At 42.9% G+C, this 16,336-nt stretch overlaps 1 protein-coding gene across 1 annotated transcript; it reads right to left on the bottom strand.

The window, feature by feature from the left end:
* Positions 1–309: 309 nt before the first annotated feature.
* Positions 310–1,713, bottom strand: sc (achaete-scute family bHLH transcription factor scute). The gene has a single exon (XM_002058215.3). It carries the CDS (start codon positions 1,530–1,532, stop codon positions 477–479), a length of 1,056 nt encoding a protein of 351 aa, XP_002058251.1. The 5' UTR covers positions 1,533–1,713; the 3' UTR covers positions 310–476.
* Positions 1,714–16,336: the final 14,623 nt, after the last annotated feature.

The raw sequence follows: 16,336 nt of genomic DNA, 5'->3' as shown, positions 1-16,336 counted from the left end.
AGGCAGCCCGCATCTTTGCGGCAACTCGCCTTGCCACCTTGCGTCTGAAAAAATAGCTCGCCTCTTCATAAGAATCTTGCCGTGTTTGCTTAATAATTGTCTTTTATTTCATTTACAACAACTAATTAACATTTAATAATTAGCAATAATAGAAAAAAAAATTATTTGCTTAAAATAATATTTTTTATATATTATAAACTGGTCTCAAGTTCAACTTAAACTAAAAAAAAAAATTCACTTAAATTATGCAAAAAAAAAAAATAATAAATTCTTAGACAAAAAAAAAGTATTAAAATAATTTTTAAAAATATTTAATTAATATTTAGAGTGCAAAAAAAAAATTGTTTTAAGGCTAGAAACTGAGTCTATTTACAATTTGAGGCACTTGGTTCAACTCAAAATATTTTGACTAGAAAGCAAACAGCAGGAATTATGATTGATGTTTGTTTTTTTTTTATGTGTTTTTTTGGGGGGCCTTACTGCTCCTGCCACAGCGATATATAGTCGAGGATTTCCTCATCGTCGGGCGTGCAGTCCTCCTCGTCCAATTGGAAATGTTCGTACGGCTCGAACTTCAACTGCAGCTGGGCATCCATGGGCGCCACGGGCGGCGATAGCTGCTGTGGCTGTGCCTCATATGTGCCCGAGTCAAAGGACATGCTCGAATTGAACGACGATGTTGGCGAATGGCAGCCACCAGTTGTTGTTGTTGTTGTTGTCGCTGCTGCTGCTGTTGCTGCTGTTGTTGTTGTTGCTGCTGTCGGCAGCGTGTTGCCATTGAGCGTGATGGGCGTCAGCGGCTGATGTGGAAACTGTTGTCGCTGCAATTGCTGTTGCTGCTGCAGCGCTGTGGGCGTGGCAGCTGCAGTTAGCAGCGAGCTGCTATAGTAGAGATTATGGTTAAGCTGCTGGCTGCCCAAGCTGGAGCTGCTGCTCGATATGGAGGAGCTGTTGCTGCATGTCTCCTCGTCCAGGCACAGATTCAGCTGTGCCATATTGCAGCTGCCGGTGCTGTTGCTGCTCGGTCCGCCATTGAGATCATCGACCAGATCCTGCAGCCGCCGTATATACTCGACAGCGATGCGCAGCGTGTCCACCTTGGAGATTTTCTTGTGCGGCCCACGGCCGCCGCCCTTGGTCAGATCCGCAATTATCGATTGCGGTATATGCTGGCGCAGTCGGGCAAAGCTATTGTTCACCTGCTTGACACGATTACGTTCCCGGGCATTGCGCCGTTGCACCGACTGTGACTGGTCCACGTTGTACGGCGAGCTAGTGGAGCAGCAGGAGCTGCTGCTACTGCTGCTGCTGCTGCCGCTCGAGGCATTGGCCAGCGCCATGCCACGCGGCGTATATTTGCGCGTCTTGATCAGTGAGGCGCCGCCGGAGCTGGAGCTGGAGCCCGTCTTCAGCTCGGGTGCGGGCATTATATGCTGATAGCGATACATTTTGCTCGCACCGCCGATTGTTGTGGGAAATAGTTCGGCGGCGTTTTTGCCGACGGCGCTTGCATTGAACACCACACTTGACATTGTATATCTCTCTGTCTCTCTCTCTTTTTCTCTCTGTCTCGCACACACACGTTCGAAAAAAAAATAATATTAGTTTGATTTAACTTGTTGTTTTGGCAACGCAAAAGTTTGTTTGAAGTACAAATTCGATTATTATTATTATTATTTTGGTTATTTTTTTTTCGAAGTTCAACTTGATCGTTTGACACCTTGCACAAGAATGAGTCCCTTCGTCCTAAACCTTCATGTTTTGTACCTTTCGCATGCGACTCACTCGTGCGCTCTCAGCGAGCGTCGCTCTCGCCCACTCTCTCGCTCTCCCACTCTCGCGCTGGCGGCTTGCGCTCATGCGCTTACCTGTGCCTGTGTGCGCGCAGGTCAGAGCGACGGCAAACCAACCACCTGGCAATTGAGTCACACGCGTGCTGCAACTCTTGAGCTACAGGTAGTGAGAGCGAGAGAGATCGAAAGGGAGAGAGCAAGAGCGGCTCTCTCGAGCTCGATCGCTGTCGGGCTGCCTGATCGCGCTCCTGCCTAGCCTGCGCCTGATAAGCCGTCAATCTCAACTGTTCCCACTCAGGCAAAAAGAAAAAAAAAAAACGAACTAAATGAACTTCACTCAGGGCCTATCTTGAGTGTATTTTATTTTTCTGAATGCAGCAGTGCATATTTTGCGAGGATCAGCTGCCTCTTGCTGTGCTCAAGAGGCATGCAAAAGTTCACTCAGCGTTGTTTTCTTTAGTTTTAATTGCGAGTATCGTTTGAGTGCAGCGCTCGCTTCTGATCTGCCTGTGTCTCCATCCAGCCTGAACATTTGTATACCCGAGGATCAGTTGTTCGAGGATCAGTTGGCTCAAGCTGCGCTCTGTCGGGCACACTCAAAACTCGGCTTGCTGCACGTTGAGCATGTTTTTATCTGATTCGAGTATAGGAGGATCAGCAGCTCGAGGATCAGTAGCTGCAACTGCTTTGGCTCTGCTGTGTGTTTCTTCTTCTCGAAGCTGCGCAAATTATTTTCATTCAACAGGCCCAGCTCGGCTGAGCGTATTTTGAGCGTCTTTTCGCATTGATCAGCCAACTTTAGATCAGGCTTTTTTCTTTTTTTTTTAGTATTTGAGCGAGTTTTTCTTCCGATTGATCAGTGGCTCGAGCTGCTTTGCTTGCGGCTCTGATTCCGTACGGACTGGGAACAGTTTCTTAGTCAACGTCTGATTGAGTGGCGAGGATCAGTAGCTCGCGTCTGAGCCTTTGGCTGGCAGCTGTCCTGCCCAGCCCAGCTCTGCCCAGCCCTGCCCTGTGCGTTTATGGCTTTCAACTGAACTGGCTGGCTGGCCCGGCTGCCTGGCTGAGTTGGCATGCCAGCAATTTGATTTCCGTGTTAATTAACTTAGCAAAACTCGCGATCGTCGTCTTTATTCTTATTATTTTTTTTTAGCAGCCCATTTCATGTGCAGCTCACGCACACGCCCCTATTCATTAGCGCCGCCAAGAACTGGCTGAAGAACCGAAGAACTGAGGCGGTGCCAAGCTGTGGAGTTGAGGAGCTGAGGAACTCGCCCCCAAACGCTTTGGCATGCGCGTGTCACCAGAGTCTTCAGTGGAACGGAACGGATTGTCGTGCTTATTAGCTATGCAGAGTCGGGCTTTGGTTAGGTGTTCGAACAATTTCACATATGCCTCTCTAATTAAACGATCAACAAGATCACAACTTTTTCCACGCATGCTGCAAACTTCCGTTTGACACTCTCCCTCTCTTCCTCTCTCTCTCTCTTTCTCGCTGTCTCGCTCTCGCTCTCTGAAAATATTGTATCGTTTGATCGTGCGTTCTTTGGTACGGATCCATGGCCAGGTGCTGGCTGCATTTCGATTTGGTTTTATTCGGTTTTATTGTTTTCTTTTTTTTTTTTTTTTTTTTGTGTTTTTCACTCTTTCAACTCGTTCCCATTGTTGTGTTTGGCCACATTTTGTGCTGAACCATCATCGATCGATCGAAACGGTAGCCGTGTCAATTTTCCCATTTCTATCGATTTTTCTCGTTTTCCATTTGCCAAAAACTCTTGACACAAAAACCCTTTTGACAGGCATGACCGACCGACTCGACCGACTCGACCGACCGGCGCTGTTTACTTTTTGCATCCTTTGACAATTTGCGTAGCGTTTCTCGTCCTGTTTTCTTGTTTGCATGCTGCATTCTCTTCTTCTTTTTTGTATTTATGCATTGTAATGCGGAGGGAGCTCTGTCAGAGAATCAACTCCATTATTTTTGGCATCATTAACACTTTTATTGTTCGCATCTCGGCAAATGCTTCGCATCGACATTTTTCGCATGTCCTTTGACATATGCGCTATTGCTATTCAAATTGATTTGATAAATGCAACTCTCGCTCTTCGCTACCTTTTGACATTTGCAGCAAACGCATGATATTCCTGTTGAAATGTTCAAAATAGGGTTGTGTGGTTTTGTGTGCGCCTTTTGTCTGACCCGTAGAATGCGTCCTGATGACCCATTGTAGTTTGATTTTCCTCTATGCAAAGACTCTGCCAAATGCGGCATGCGGAGAGAGACAACTCGTTGAAGTGCATTTGCGTAATGATCGTCAATTGCAGAGAACAGATCGTGTCCACAGATCGGCTTATGGTCAAAGTCTATTGACAAACGCCATCGAGTGAACGAATACTCAATTGAAAAGAACCGATCTGGATAGAGGATCGGCTTACGCTCTAAACATATATGGATTTTGTGCCATGGATAAAGCTGACCCATTGCGAGATCTCGGTCAATGGACAAAATTTCATTAAATATACTGATCGCCCGAATAGGCTGCGATTGTGGCCTGATAATAGGAATTATGTATGCTTATTGCGTTTTTACATGCAACGATCGCAACACACAAAATGTCAAGAGGCGTCTTCTGATCATAATGATTACAATTTAATATGCAATATCACATGCAGCACAAAGTACATTGGAATATGGTGTTCGACATAGAGTCTGCAAAAGCTGCTGCTCGATCATAATTATTATTGTGAGCAGCGCTGATCGTAAGACTAAATATTCAGATCTCTAGTTGATATCAACATCTACAGAGATTTACTAAAGAGATTAAGTATAAATACATGTGCCTCAGAAGTATGTTCTATGCTGCTGATCGAGTTCGAGTAGCAGCCCCGGTCATAATCTAAAAACTGGCTTTCAGTGTGTGCCACAGATCGAACGATCGCAACTATGCTAAGGGCATATGCGTAGCTGATCTTAATGCAGTTGATCAAGCCAAAGGATTGGCTTTTGGTCAAAACGTAAACGTAGAGTATCGCTGATCAGAAATATGTGTAGAGCACAATAAATGGATCTACGCTTCAGTCGAACAAAGGTTCCGCTGATCTTTTGACTCAACCGATCGCAGTTCGATATGTGAGCCTATATTTTGCCGGCAGATCAAACGGATGCAGCAAAATCAAAAAGTCAAATCCTTAACATATGAGCTAAACTCAAATCCAGATCAAGTTGCTGCATTCGACCGATCGCTGATCGTATCGCTACGCTACCTGCATACTGGGCTATTTTGCATGTCTTTTTCGTAACCTGCTCGTCGAGCTGTAAATTGGGGGTTAAAAATAGTGCAACAAGATCGTTCAAATCAGTTATCAAGCTGATCGACTGATCTAAGCCAAAGCTGAGCTCAAGATCATGTGTTTGCTTTTTTGTTTTGGGTTTTTCCAGTGTCCAGAGTCTTTCGCTCTCTCTCCCTCTCTCTCTCTCTCTCTCTCTCTCTGTGTGGAAGTTGTTGCCCCTGGCAGCCGCAAACAACAACAACCCGGCCCCCGCCCCCGCCATATCCTTTTGCAACGCTTGGAAGATTTAAATGCATAATTATTTTGATATGATGCATAGTTCCGGGACCGGACCAGGCAACAGATACCAGGGCGGCGCGTGCGTTAATTGCGTGCGAGCGAGCTAGAAAGAGAGAGGGGGAGATGGAGAGAGTGAGGGGCATATGGTCGCAGGACAGGCATATCCTGACTTGAAACTGGGGCGCGCGAGCATTGAGCGGTTTTCCAACGAAACTTGAAATGCAAAAATGAATGTTAATTGAAACAAGTTTCCGTAAGGACCTGCCGCCGGCTGAACCCCGCTGAACCCCGCTGGCCCTGGCTATTAGCTCGTCCGCCGCGTCTGACGCATTCCCCCGCCCTGCGTTGCCCCGGCAACGAAGCGTAGTTGTTGCTCTTTTATTTTTTTTTGTTTTTGTTCCTGTTCCCCCACGCCCCTCTGCAGTCATTTTCGTAGTTAATATTTGAATTAAATGCAGGCACAGGACTCGCCCGAAACGCTCGGTCCAACGCCAACTCCGAGTACGAGTACGAGCTGACGCGTGGCAGGTGTATTTACGCGACCAAACACCACGAATCTGCTGCGATCGTGGCACCAGGGGCACGGGCTTAGAGAGACAGCCTCTGCCCCCTCTCTCACTCTCTCTCTCTCTCTCTCTATCTTTGCCCTTTGATTACGTTTGAGTCTCGCTCTCTCTGTCTGCCGCCGCAGCTGAAAATGAACGCACACAAAACACATTTGGCTAGGGGTTGCCTGTCTCGCAGTCGCATTTTGTATCCAAGTAAAAAATAAATAAATAAATAAATATACACACAAAAATAGGGGAGCTGGAACCAGCGGAGCGGCCACGCGACCGCGCGAGCGGCTCATTGAACTTTGCGCACAGAGCAAAAGTTCACGACGCCAAATCCAACTTTGCTCAGCTCTCAGCTCTGAGATCGACGTTCAGCTTTCTGATTCTTTCTTTTCGTTTTCCTTTGTTGTTTTGTATTGCTTAGCTACCCTACACAAATTGGGTGATATAAGCTTTTTCATGGAACTTGTTCAACGCTTGCTTCAGCTCAAAGGCTCTGCTTTACTCTCAGTTATTTTTGCTGTCAATTAGGAATCTGTCCTGCTCCATATACCCTGTCCTATGAATATGTTAATTACTACATCGATCGATCAAATGAGCTAGTTCATATGAACAAATTTTAATTGCAATTTATATTATTATTAAAATTATTTTAGATTTATATTAGGGTCAATCGTTTTAAAAGTTTAATCTTTATTCTTAGTTCGACATTTTTACAAATTTAGTTCAAAAATATGTTTGAAATAGTTTTTCAAGTTCATTTGAGCCTGTTCACGGCTCGCATGCTTAAAATGTTTTTAAAGAATTTTAGATATTAATTGGAATGTGATACTTGGGTGAAATATTTGGAATATTTGATGGTTATCAAAGCTGTTGGGCTGTACGTGAACTAGTTCAGCAGCAACCTAAAAATGTTCATTAACTGGTTCACATTTCAACTCTGCTTAGGTCGTATAGCTAGATATATGGACTTGCGATGTGGGACTAGTTTTTAGATCCATTTAATTGGCTGAGCATGCAGCTTTGAAGTCTTCCGAGTGGGATTTGTAGTTTTTAAGTTGTTTGAATTTGTGAACTGGTTCACATGTGGAACTAAAAGGTCAAAGACACTCTCCTTTATTTAAATACGCTTCGATCTAGTTGATATAGTCATAATAATAAAATAAAATAAATTGGCATAAGGTTTATTTAGATTTCAACTTTTAGAAAGAGCATTAAAAATGCGCATTAGCATGTCATAGCAAATATTTGGAATATATTTTGTTTTAGTTTTGTTTTTGCTTCTTTTTTTTTTTGGAGGTTTGCTTTATGAGTAGTCGCGGGCCAGAGGGACAAACCCACAAAGACAGGCACAGCTGATAACTATCATTACCCGCAGCGGGTCGTATACGACTCTGTGCGTGTGTGTGTGTGTGTTTGGCTTTTGTTTTTGTATTTGGCTACAATTCTGCGGTCTAAACCTGAGCCTTCGTCTGAGTTTCAGTCTGAACATCATCATCATCATCGTCATCATCATCATGGAAAGGAAGCGGCAACAAGAGCCAACAGCCAAGAGGCAAGGGGCAAGGGGCAAGAGGCAAGTTGCAAGTTGCAAGAACAAACGGCAGTAGCACGCACCATTAGATGCGGTCAACACAAAAACATCTGCTCTCTTCTCTGTGTGTCTGCCTCGTCTTCATTGGGGTCAACAGCGTAAACGTGTGTTTTCCATAACAGCGTTTGAACAGCGTGGCGCGCGCCATTTTTCGAGAGAATCGATGGAAAACCGAGCTGAAATGAAAAGTGTTTTGAAGCGTGTAAAACGAGAAGTTTTGCAGTGAAGAGCTAAAGATATCCAATGCAACCGATATCACAGCGTTCTCCTTGCTCCAGCCTAGCCAAAGATGCAAATGAAGCCATTTGGTGTGTCCCACGAATTTATGGCCAACACAGTTGCGGCTCATTAAATTTTAATCAATTTTTCGTTGCGTGGCGCGATCGTAAATCGCAGTTTAGTTCGGGATTAGCGCATATAACGTTTAATTTTAAAAACGCATAAAATTTTTGTAACAATGTCTCTCTCTTCACGGCGACACAAGACGATCGAAACGATCGCAACGATCGCAACGATCGCGATGCGACGATCGGCCTAGAAAGACACATTTTGCGCCTTTTAACGACGAAGATTGCAGGCTCGAAGCGAAAAGAAAAACAAGCAACAGTGCGCTAGTCGGGTGTGCACGACTAAAAGATGATCTGGACTCAGCGCCAAGCTGCCGTCAAATACATTTCAGATTCCTGGTCCATATACCCTAGCTTCTTGTGCCGCTAGCCCCACACATTATGGGATATTAACTTCAGTGCTTGTTGTCTCTCTCTCTCTCTCTCTCCCTCTCTCCCTCTCTCTGTCTCTGTCCAGTGGCAATTGGAAGAATGTATTCAAAAACTTAAAGAACAGATCGAGATCAGGTATGTCCTAGGTTAGATCGGAGGATGCATTCGCAGGAGGATACATTATACCCCTTTCAGGCATTCGCAATGGGCATGAAGGCAAAAACTTGTTTATGCCCAGCGTCGTTCTACTAGCTGCCACGCCCCGTCTCTGGGTTGCCGCCTTGGACTGTCTGAGCGGCAGCCGTTTATTGATTTTTAATGAAGCGAACGGCAACGATCACTTTTGATGTGATCAAAACCGAAAACCCGTAGGCAGCAGCAGCAGCAGCAGCAGCAGTCAGCATCAGTAGCAAAAACAGATACTGTCCCGGGCCAACTAAATCCTATAGAGTTTGTGGACTTCGCATACCCGTCGTCATCTAGAGCACTTCCTGTCTAGCCAAATATTTGGCAACAAATCATCAATCAATCGACTGGCTGCATCTAATTATTCTCTCTCTGTGTCTGTGTGTGTGTGTGTGTGTGTGTGTGTGCTAATTTGTTGTGCCAAGTGCCAAACTCGACACCTTTTGAAAAGGAAAAAAGGTGCGAATCTTGGGCTCAAAATCGCCGTGCTCCTATTAGTGGCAATTTTAAGCTGATTTACGCAGCAGCAGCATGTTCCAATTAAAGTTCTCTAAAATGCCAAGTGAGCCTTTTAAAAACTCATTAATCACACGCTTAACTATGCCCCTGAACCCAAAGCCCAGCCCCCAGTTCGAGTCGCAGTCGCAGTCGCAGTCGCAGTCGCTCCTTAACAAGATCGATTTCAAATATTGCGAGCAAAAAAAAAAAAGGTGCGAACCAATTTGCACCTCAGACGTGGCAAAAGTCCCTTTTAGTCCCAGCGTTAAGTATCTGCCTTTACTTAGTCTTTTTTTTTTTGTTTTTCTTGCGACCCGGCCCTGGCCCCGGGCTCGCCGTTTGACCACAAGTCCTGCAGCGACAGACCGTAGCGTGCTGCCTGCCTGACCCAGCCCAGGCCTGGCCAGCCCCGGCCAAGTTTCCGAGTTCGTTTCTATGAATTTCACGCCTACCACGAAAAATTGTCTGCGTCTTTCCTGCTTGCTGTTCCTGTGCCCGGCGCCAACTTAATGGATCATACATCAGCTGGGGGCTTGCCCTTCGACCAAGGACAGACCCAGACACAGGGCGTTAAAGAACAGCTGCTCCGCACATTCATTACAACAATTTTTTTTTTTTTTTTGTTTTTGAAAGCTTCTCCCATGAATATCCTTTATCGTAGGAAAACAGACGCGTTTCGTTTAATATTTCAAGTCCAGTCCAAGTCAAGTCCAATATTGAATATTATTACATTTTGGAATAGTTTCATGTCTTCTATTCCCCTTCGTTTAATATATATAGCCTATATCATGGCATTGCTTTCCTTCTGTTCGTTTTTCCATTTTTTGTGCAAAGAAATTTACCTTTTTCGAATATGTGAGAATAGTAAAGCACCTCTGATCTTCCTGATGGCAACTGATTTGGCCTCTTTATGAAGAAGGTAATGAAACTTGTAAATGCCGAGCTTCGTCAAGATATCATGATAAAAAGTTAATATATAAATATAAATATAATAAATATATATACTTTATGAAAGTTAGAAGAGTTGCATGGAGCATAGAAAAAGTTCTATGTGTTGCATATTTCATGATAGAATTATAATACCATCTACAAGGCAATACAAATTTGTTAAATCTTAAATGGAAAACCGTTAAATAGAAAGTATAGAGTATATAGCCTTATATAAAGGCACTTTTTAAGAAAAAGAAATCAATTTAATGTTTCTTAAATCGTAGTTGTGGTATTTTCAGCATTGTCTGATTATTTTCTTCAGTTTCATTTTCATTATTTGCCAAGCCAAGCTCACAATTATCTTCTGATCTGCTTCTGATCTGCTTTATGATGGAACTTTTATTACGCATTTAGTTTTATTTTTAGCATTTCCGATAGCCACAGGCATGCAATTTTTAATACTTATAACATTTACAATAGCACCAATTGTCTTTCCTTCGAGTAGCTGCTCGAAGCTTCATTAAATCATATTCTTGCATTATCAGCTAGATTTGCTCTAGTCAGCATTTGGAGCTTAGTACGACGTTATGCCTTGGGCCTTCTGGGTTTCGTTCATCTTCTTTCTTTTTTTTTGGGTCCAATTAAGCCATTAAATGTAGACATGCACCAATTTAGACGCCTTCAAATTATTCAACGACCACACATTATAAATTTAAAGGCAACAGCAGACCTCGGCCTCATAAAAATACAGACCAATAACAAGAAGAAGCAGATAAACTGGCAGCAAAAAGAGTTAAAACACGAGACAAACTTTTGTCACAAAATGTCAAAGTCCTGCGTGATTTACTTCCCTCCATCTGATCGAGCGAAAAAAACACTTGATACCCTTTTGCAGCATATATCGAGGGGCGAGTGGAGGGGCTGTATTGTCTCTGGGGTGTCTGCTCCGTTTGATTGCCGAGAAATTAAAACGTTACGCTCGTTGACACAATGCCCAAAACGATGTTGACATGCGGCTACGTTTTTGCTGTTTTATGTGATTGGAACGGAATTGGTATATAGCGAGGATCCTTACAGCCCGCTACACGCCCCCGCCCCGTCTCGCTGCGTGTGCCCATCAATCACAGCGAACAACAAGCTGCCCAGCGACAGTCGAAGGCCAAAATTGGAACTCTTGCAGTTTCTTAAATACCCTGTACCGATTCAAAATAGTTCAAGCAGAGTATTAGGAATAAATACTCGATAGCCGAGCTGAGGCGATGCGATCAAATGTGACTGATCGATTAATATCGGTACCGACTGAAAATCGATATTAATCAATTTTATTAATATTTTAAATGGATATCGAAGTGCGTGGAGGCTGAGGAGATACTTTTCGTATTTACCTTATGGTATATCATTTACGTATCAAAAAGATTCGATTTTTCTATAACTTTTGCACAAAAATAATCGAATATTATAGACACAGTCTCGATAATAAGTATATGCACCCATGGAAAAAAGGAAATATTCGTGTGAAAGGAGGAAAGTAGCTCAAAACAATTCGTAACCTGAAATAGGGTATGTTGAAGTCGTGCTTTAACGAGTAAATTACGCTTACTTGTTACTAATAAAATTGCATGAATTATATGCAAAGCATTACTCAGCTTCGGCAGCTCAGGCTCAGCAGATCGTTTGTTTGGAGGGGGCTGGAGTAGGGTGTGTGTGTGTGTGGATCGCTGGGCAATAAGGCAGAACTCATGCCTGCGGCTGCTTCTTCTCGTAATATATAAAACTTTCAACACCTTCGCAACGGATTCTCAAATCTTTATGGGCTCTCGCATTCGACTTGAATTTCCTTCAGTGAGTCTCGTCTGTGTCTGCCTTTAAAATTGTTTCTGATTAGCGTTCTAGAGTTGAACCTGATCAATGGGGAGACCTCGACTACAGCCTCCCCAACCCCCCAGCACAGCTTCACCTACACAGATCTGGCACTCAGTTGCGTGTTGCAGCGTCCTCTCTGGTGATATATCTGCCATTGCGGCTCTTGCATATATAATTAAGGCGTTAGCCGAGCTTCGGTCGGGTGCCCAATGCGAACTGCGTGGAACTTGCCTCAGTTTTCTCTTCAACAAATTCTTCAGAGTTTCGATCTATAATGATATTTGACGGTTTGTATAAAAATATTTATTAATCTATAGTATACGAAACTGTGTGCAGATAATTCATCAGAAATCCTTTTCTCAATGCTAGGAATACGTGTAAAAAAAATTCTTGGTTAAATGATCTTCAGTCTTAGTTTAAGATCTGCGAATACGGCTGAGAATACATGACTTTTAAGTCTCTTCAAAATAAGCCTCTATCTATGTTTCAGTTAAAATTAATAACTTTATCTAGCTCTCGTATATAAGACGTGAATATGCACTTAAACAGAAATCTAGCATGCTTTCACTTAGTCAGGTGGAAAATGAATGGAAATCTCTTAAATGCTATTAACTTGTTTTTTTGCAAATTGCCTTTATCTATGAGCAGACTCCACACGTTTTCTATTAATTTATTTATTTTAAATTCACTCCAACAGGCGGAATATAAAGGAAACAAGCGATTTGATCTACAGTAGTCACTCGCAAGTTATGAAACTTCGGATTCAGAGCTTATTTTAGCTCGCAAAACTTAAAATTTTTGGTAAGTGTAATTTCTTTATTACGTAAAGAAGAAAAATTATTAAATGGTATATTTATTTTATTCATTGGAATTTTGGCCTTTAATAAAACTTTCACCCTATTATAAAATTTGGATGCAATTGAATTGAATATATTTCTGAAAATTTCTAGTTTAGTTTTTCTTTAGACCTGTTTTTGATGTTTTCATTCCCATTCAATTGGGCACAGGGCACTTTATTCAAATGAAGCCAAATGGCAACACGCAATATCGAGACCGTCTCCTCGTCCCCCCCTTTGCCGTTGCCCCTGACGCCCCCGCAGTTGCCACAATTCTTTTTTAGCTGTCTGCACTTGAGATTGTCATCGCCAACAAACGCGACTTGGTAGCTGTTCTCACTCTCTCTCTCTCTCACTCTCTCATCCGCCTCGTCTGGGGCATGCCTAACATTTTTGCTTGTTCTTGTTGTTCTTTTGGGGGCACACAGAGAATGCCTTGCTTCAAGTTTTGGGGGCATGTCGAGATAGAGAGAGAGAGAGAGAGAGAGGGGGGGGGGGAGAGCTTTTGCGCTGCAAACTAATGCAATAACAAATATTTATACTTTTTGCGATAAATGTTTGCGTTGGTTAATAAAGCGATTTGTTATTTCAGTTTCGTGCTCATAATTTATATGCTTAAATTGGATTAAGTCGTAGCCCCTCCAGCCACCCCGCCCCCTTTTTCTCGCGTGTGTGTGTGTGTGTGTTGTGCAGTTGCGGAGGCGTTGAGTTGGGTCCTTTTGGAGCGTGCATCGCTAGCGCCGCGGGCTCTTGCAAAGGTGTGAAAAAAATAATAATGTTGATGCGAAATATTTTGTTTACCTTATTCTGGCTTTTCATTTATTTATTTCCCTTGCTGATGCCCTGCTATCAGTGGTAAAATAAAACGGGTATATTGATTTTGTTTCTGATTTTCCACAATTGAGCAGATATGTCAATTCGATTAGACTCATATATTTATGTGTATAATATGAATGCTCTGGCTCATATTGTGAACTATGTGCCATGTCCACTGTTACAGTTTGGAAGGCATTGCATTTGGTTAGGTGGATCGTGACATTCAATGGCGACTTATACCACAGTAAATTATCTGCACACTAAAGTAAATTATCTTCGACAGTTTTAGAGGCACAGTTTTAAAGTAACAGTTACAGTTTGACAGCTACAGTTTTAGAATGACCACAGTTGATTTTTGAGCTATGCAAAATTATTTACAGTTTGAAAGTCACTCTTATAGATTTGCAACTTGAGAATTGTATCTTAAAATTGACAAAATATGATTTGTCTATGCTTTTCTAAAATAATGCCACAGATTGTTTTACCACAAACATGGGCTTTTAAGCCATACAGTCTTAGAGTCACAGTTTTAGGGCAACTTACAGTTTTAGAGCCACCAGATATTATTTGGACTGCTGACAACTTATGAAAAACTGTGCTAAAAACTTTGCCTGTTTTCTTTTTTAATACAACTCTGACTTTTCTACAGCTTAAGAGCCATTGCGTCTTAGAGTCACAGTTTTACAGTCAGTTGACCAAAATTGTGTGTCTTGTATCATAGATTTAATTAAATCTAAAAGTAGATTTACGTTATTACTTATGTATATTTCTTACAGTCTAAGAGTTATTGCTAAAAAATAGCTTACAGTTTTAGAATCACTTTATTAACTTGTGTTGATTAAGGATTGCTAAGAACGGGGTGTTTCTTATTATACTCCTCTTCTGTATTTTGCCACAGCTGATGTCTCCCACGGTTTTAAAGATATTGTTCGGGCCGTAACAATTTTAGAGTCACAGCAAAGCGTTGTCTTAACCCACTTTCATTTGTTCATGCACAATCAGAAGAGCATGCCCTATTTGAGAGCTACACAAATCGGAGCATTCAACATTTTCTTTGCCATTTTTTTTGCCGACTTTTTTCCTCACTTCTTTTCTTTTTTTTTTTTAATGTGTATTCGAGAAGTGCTTAATGGTTTTTGGTGTACATGGCAAATTACTTAACCAAGAACTTAATGACAACACCTACAAGAAGCAGAATCGAAACGATCGCAAAAAACAAGAGAAGGAGGAATGAAATCAGTTCGATCGCAGCGAGCAGCAGAAGCAGCAGCTCACGAGCCTAGCTCTGATCTGATGCCGGGCACTTAGGTAGCTGTCTGGCACAGCTTGAGCGGCACAGGGTGCTGTAGGCAGGCAAAACCAAACCAAACCAAACCAAACCAAACCGAGCGATCATTTACAGCGGCAGCGGCGATCATTTATTTAAAAATTATTGCCACATCGATCACTGGGCAGAGACACACAGTCAGAAACAGAGTCAGAGTCAAAGTCAGCGTCAGCATCAGAGACACAGATCGTTGAGAGTCGCAGCTTCCTTGGGTCTGAGGAGGTCCCATTTCATTATTATAGGGCAGCGATCGTTGCTGATCGTCGTTTGCCGCTTTTATTTTTTAGTTTTCTTCTGTTGTTGTTTTTTTTTTTTTTTGGTTTTTTGCGCATTTGATGGACCAGAAACTGTATCTGGTGCTGCAAACTCGATGACCGGATATGCTGCACACGCACAAGCTGAAATGCACTACATTTATTTATGGATCCGCCTCGCTCACTTCTCTCTCTCTCTCTCTCTCTGTCTCTCTCTCTCGCGCTCTCCGATCGAGCGCTGAAAATCAATTGTAATCTTTGAGTTTGATGAATTGATTTGAGATTGCGTAGATATTGATAAGAGACGCAGCAAACTCGGACTGTCCTGTAAGCTGTCATTAGAACTCCGCCTCTGCCTTTTAAACCTCCTCGCCTCGCGATCGCAATTAAGCACACACACACACACGCACGCACTTGCACTGCTGATCTTGTGGTTCGGGGCGATAAGCATAGACATTATAGGCAATTTGTTGTAATTGAAAATTAAAGTGTCAGCCTGTGGCATTCATTAATGCAACAGCCACAAAACTGTGGGGCACGCCTTGGCAAAAACGCGCAAAAAAAAAACTTTGGTAATCTCGTGGACAGTTTTGTCGTCGGGCATCGGTACACGATCGCCGACTGCGATAAGAGTGCGCTTTACAAACTCGCAGCTCGCAGCTCGCAGCTCGCAGATCCCCAACGCCGCCTTACATTAAGCTGATATGCAAATTATGCCGCCCGGCGACGGGGCAACTCTGCTTATTCCGGCGAAACGTCGCCTGGCCGCATCGTTTAAATTAGCGTTAGCAAAATGTATGCCAGGGCCGGGGCCAGGGTCAGTCTCGGACTCAGCCAGATCCCTAGCCAGATTATCGATCACCGATCGTGGGCACTTGCCTTGCCTCGCCTCGTCTCGTCGTATTTGTATTTAAAAATTTACAACTTTTGTCCTCTTTTTGGGTTGGCTGTGCCAACGTTTTAATAATGTTTTGATGAATTTTATATGCGCCGCTTGTCGTCGCCGATCATGACTTTGATCATGGCTCTCGGCGCTTAACCACAGCTCTTCAGCCCTTTTCGATCATCGCAAACAGACATCTGCGAAGCTCTGAGCGAGTGTCAGTTTATGAGCTTCATGATATTTAAGCTCTGTCCTGTACTCTCTCTCTCTCTGCGGCGGGGATTCAGCACTTTGTCAACGATCTGTCCATAGGAAGTCATATACGTCATAAAAAAAGCCTAGTTTAAAACTCTCTCCTATAAAGAAAAGAGTTAATAAGAGTAAGTGGATCTTTGCTATCTCTGCTATAACGATCTTCAGAGTCTGCGATCTTTAAGAATCGTCTTTTGTGATTAGTGTTTAGTTTTTAAAAGAGATCGAGGGAGTCTTGAGTATTTTTAAGTGTGCAACTAG

Source organism: Drosophila virilis, chromosome X (genome assembly GCF_030788295.1).
Source record: "Drosophila virilis strain 15010-1051.87 chromosome X, Dvir_AGI_RSII-ME, whole genome shotgun sequence".
Taxonomy (NCBI): domain Eukaryota; kingdom Metazoa; phylum Arthropoda; class Insecta; order Diptera; family Drosophilidae; genus Drosophila; species Drosophila virilis.
The sequence above is the reverse complement of the archived record's forward strand: the minus strand, read 5'-3'. Positions and strand labels throughout refer to the sequence as shown.

Bases quoted from the DNA above. Each gene is read 5' to 3' on its own strand.
- sc (XM_002058215.3), bottom strand. From the start codon at position 1,532: ATGTCAAGTGTGGTGTTCAATGCAAGCGCCGTCGGCAAAAACGCCGCC.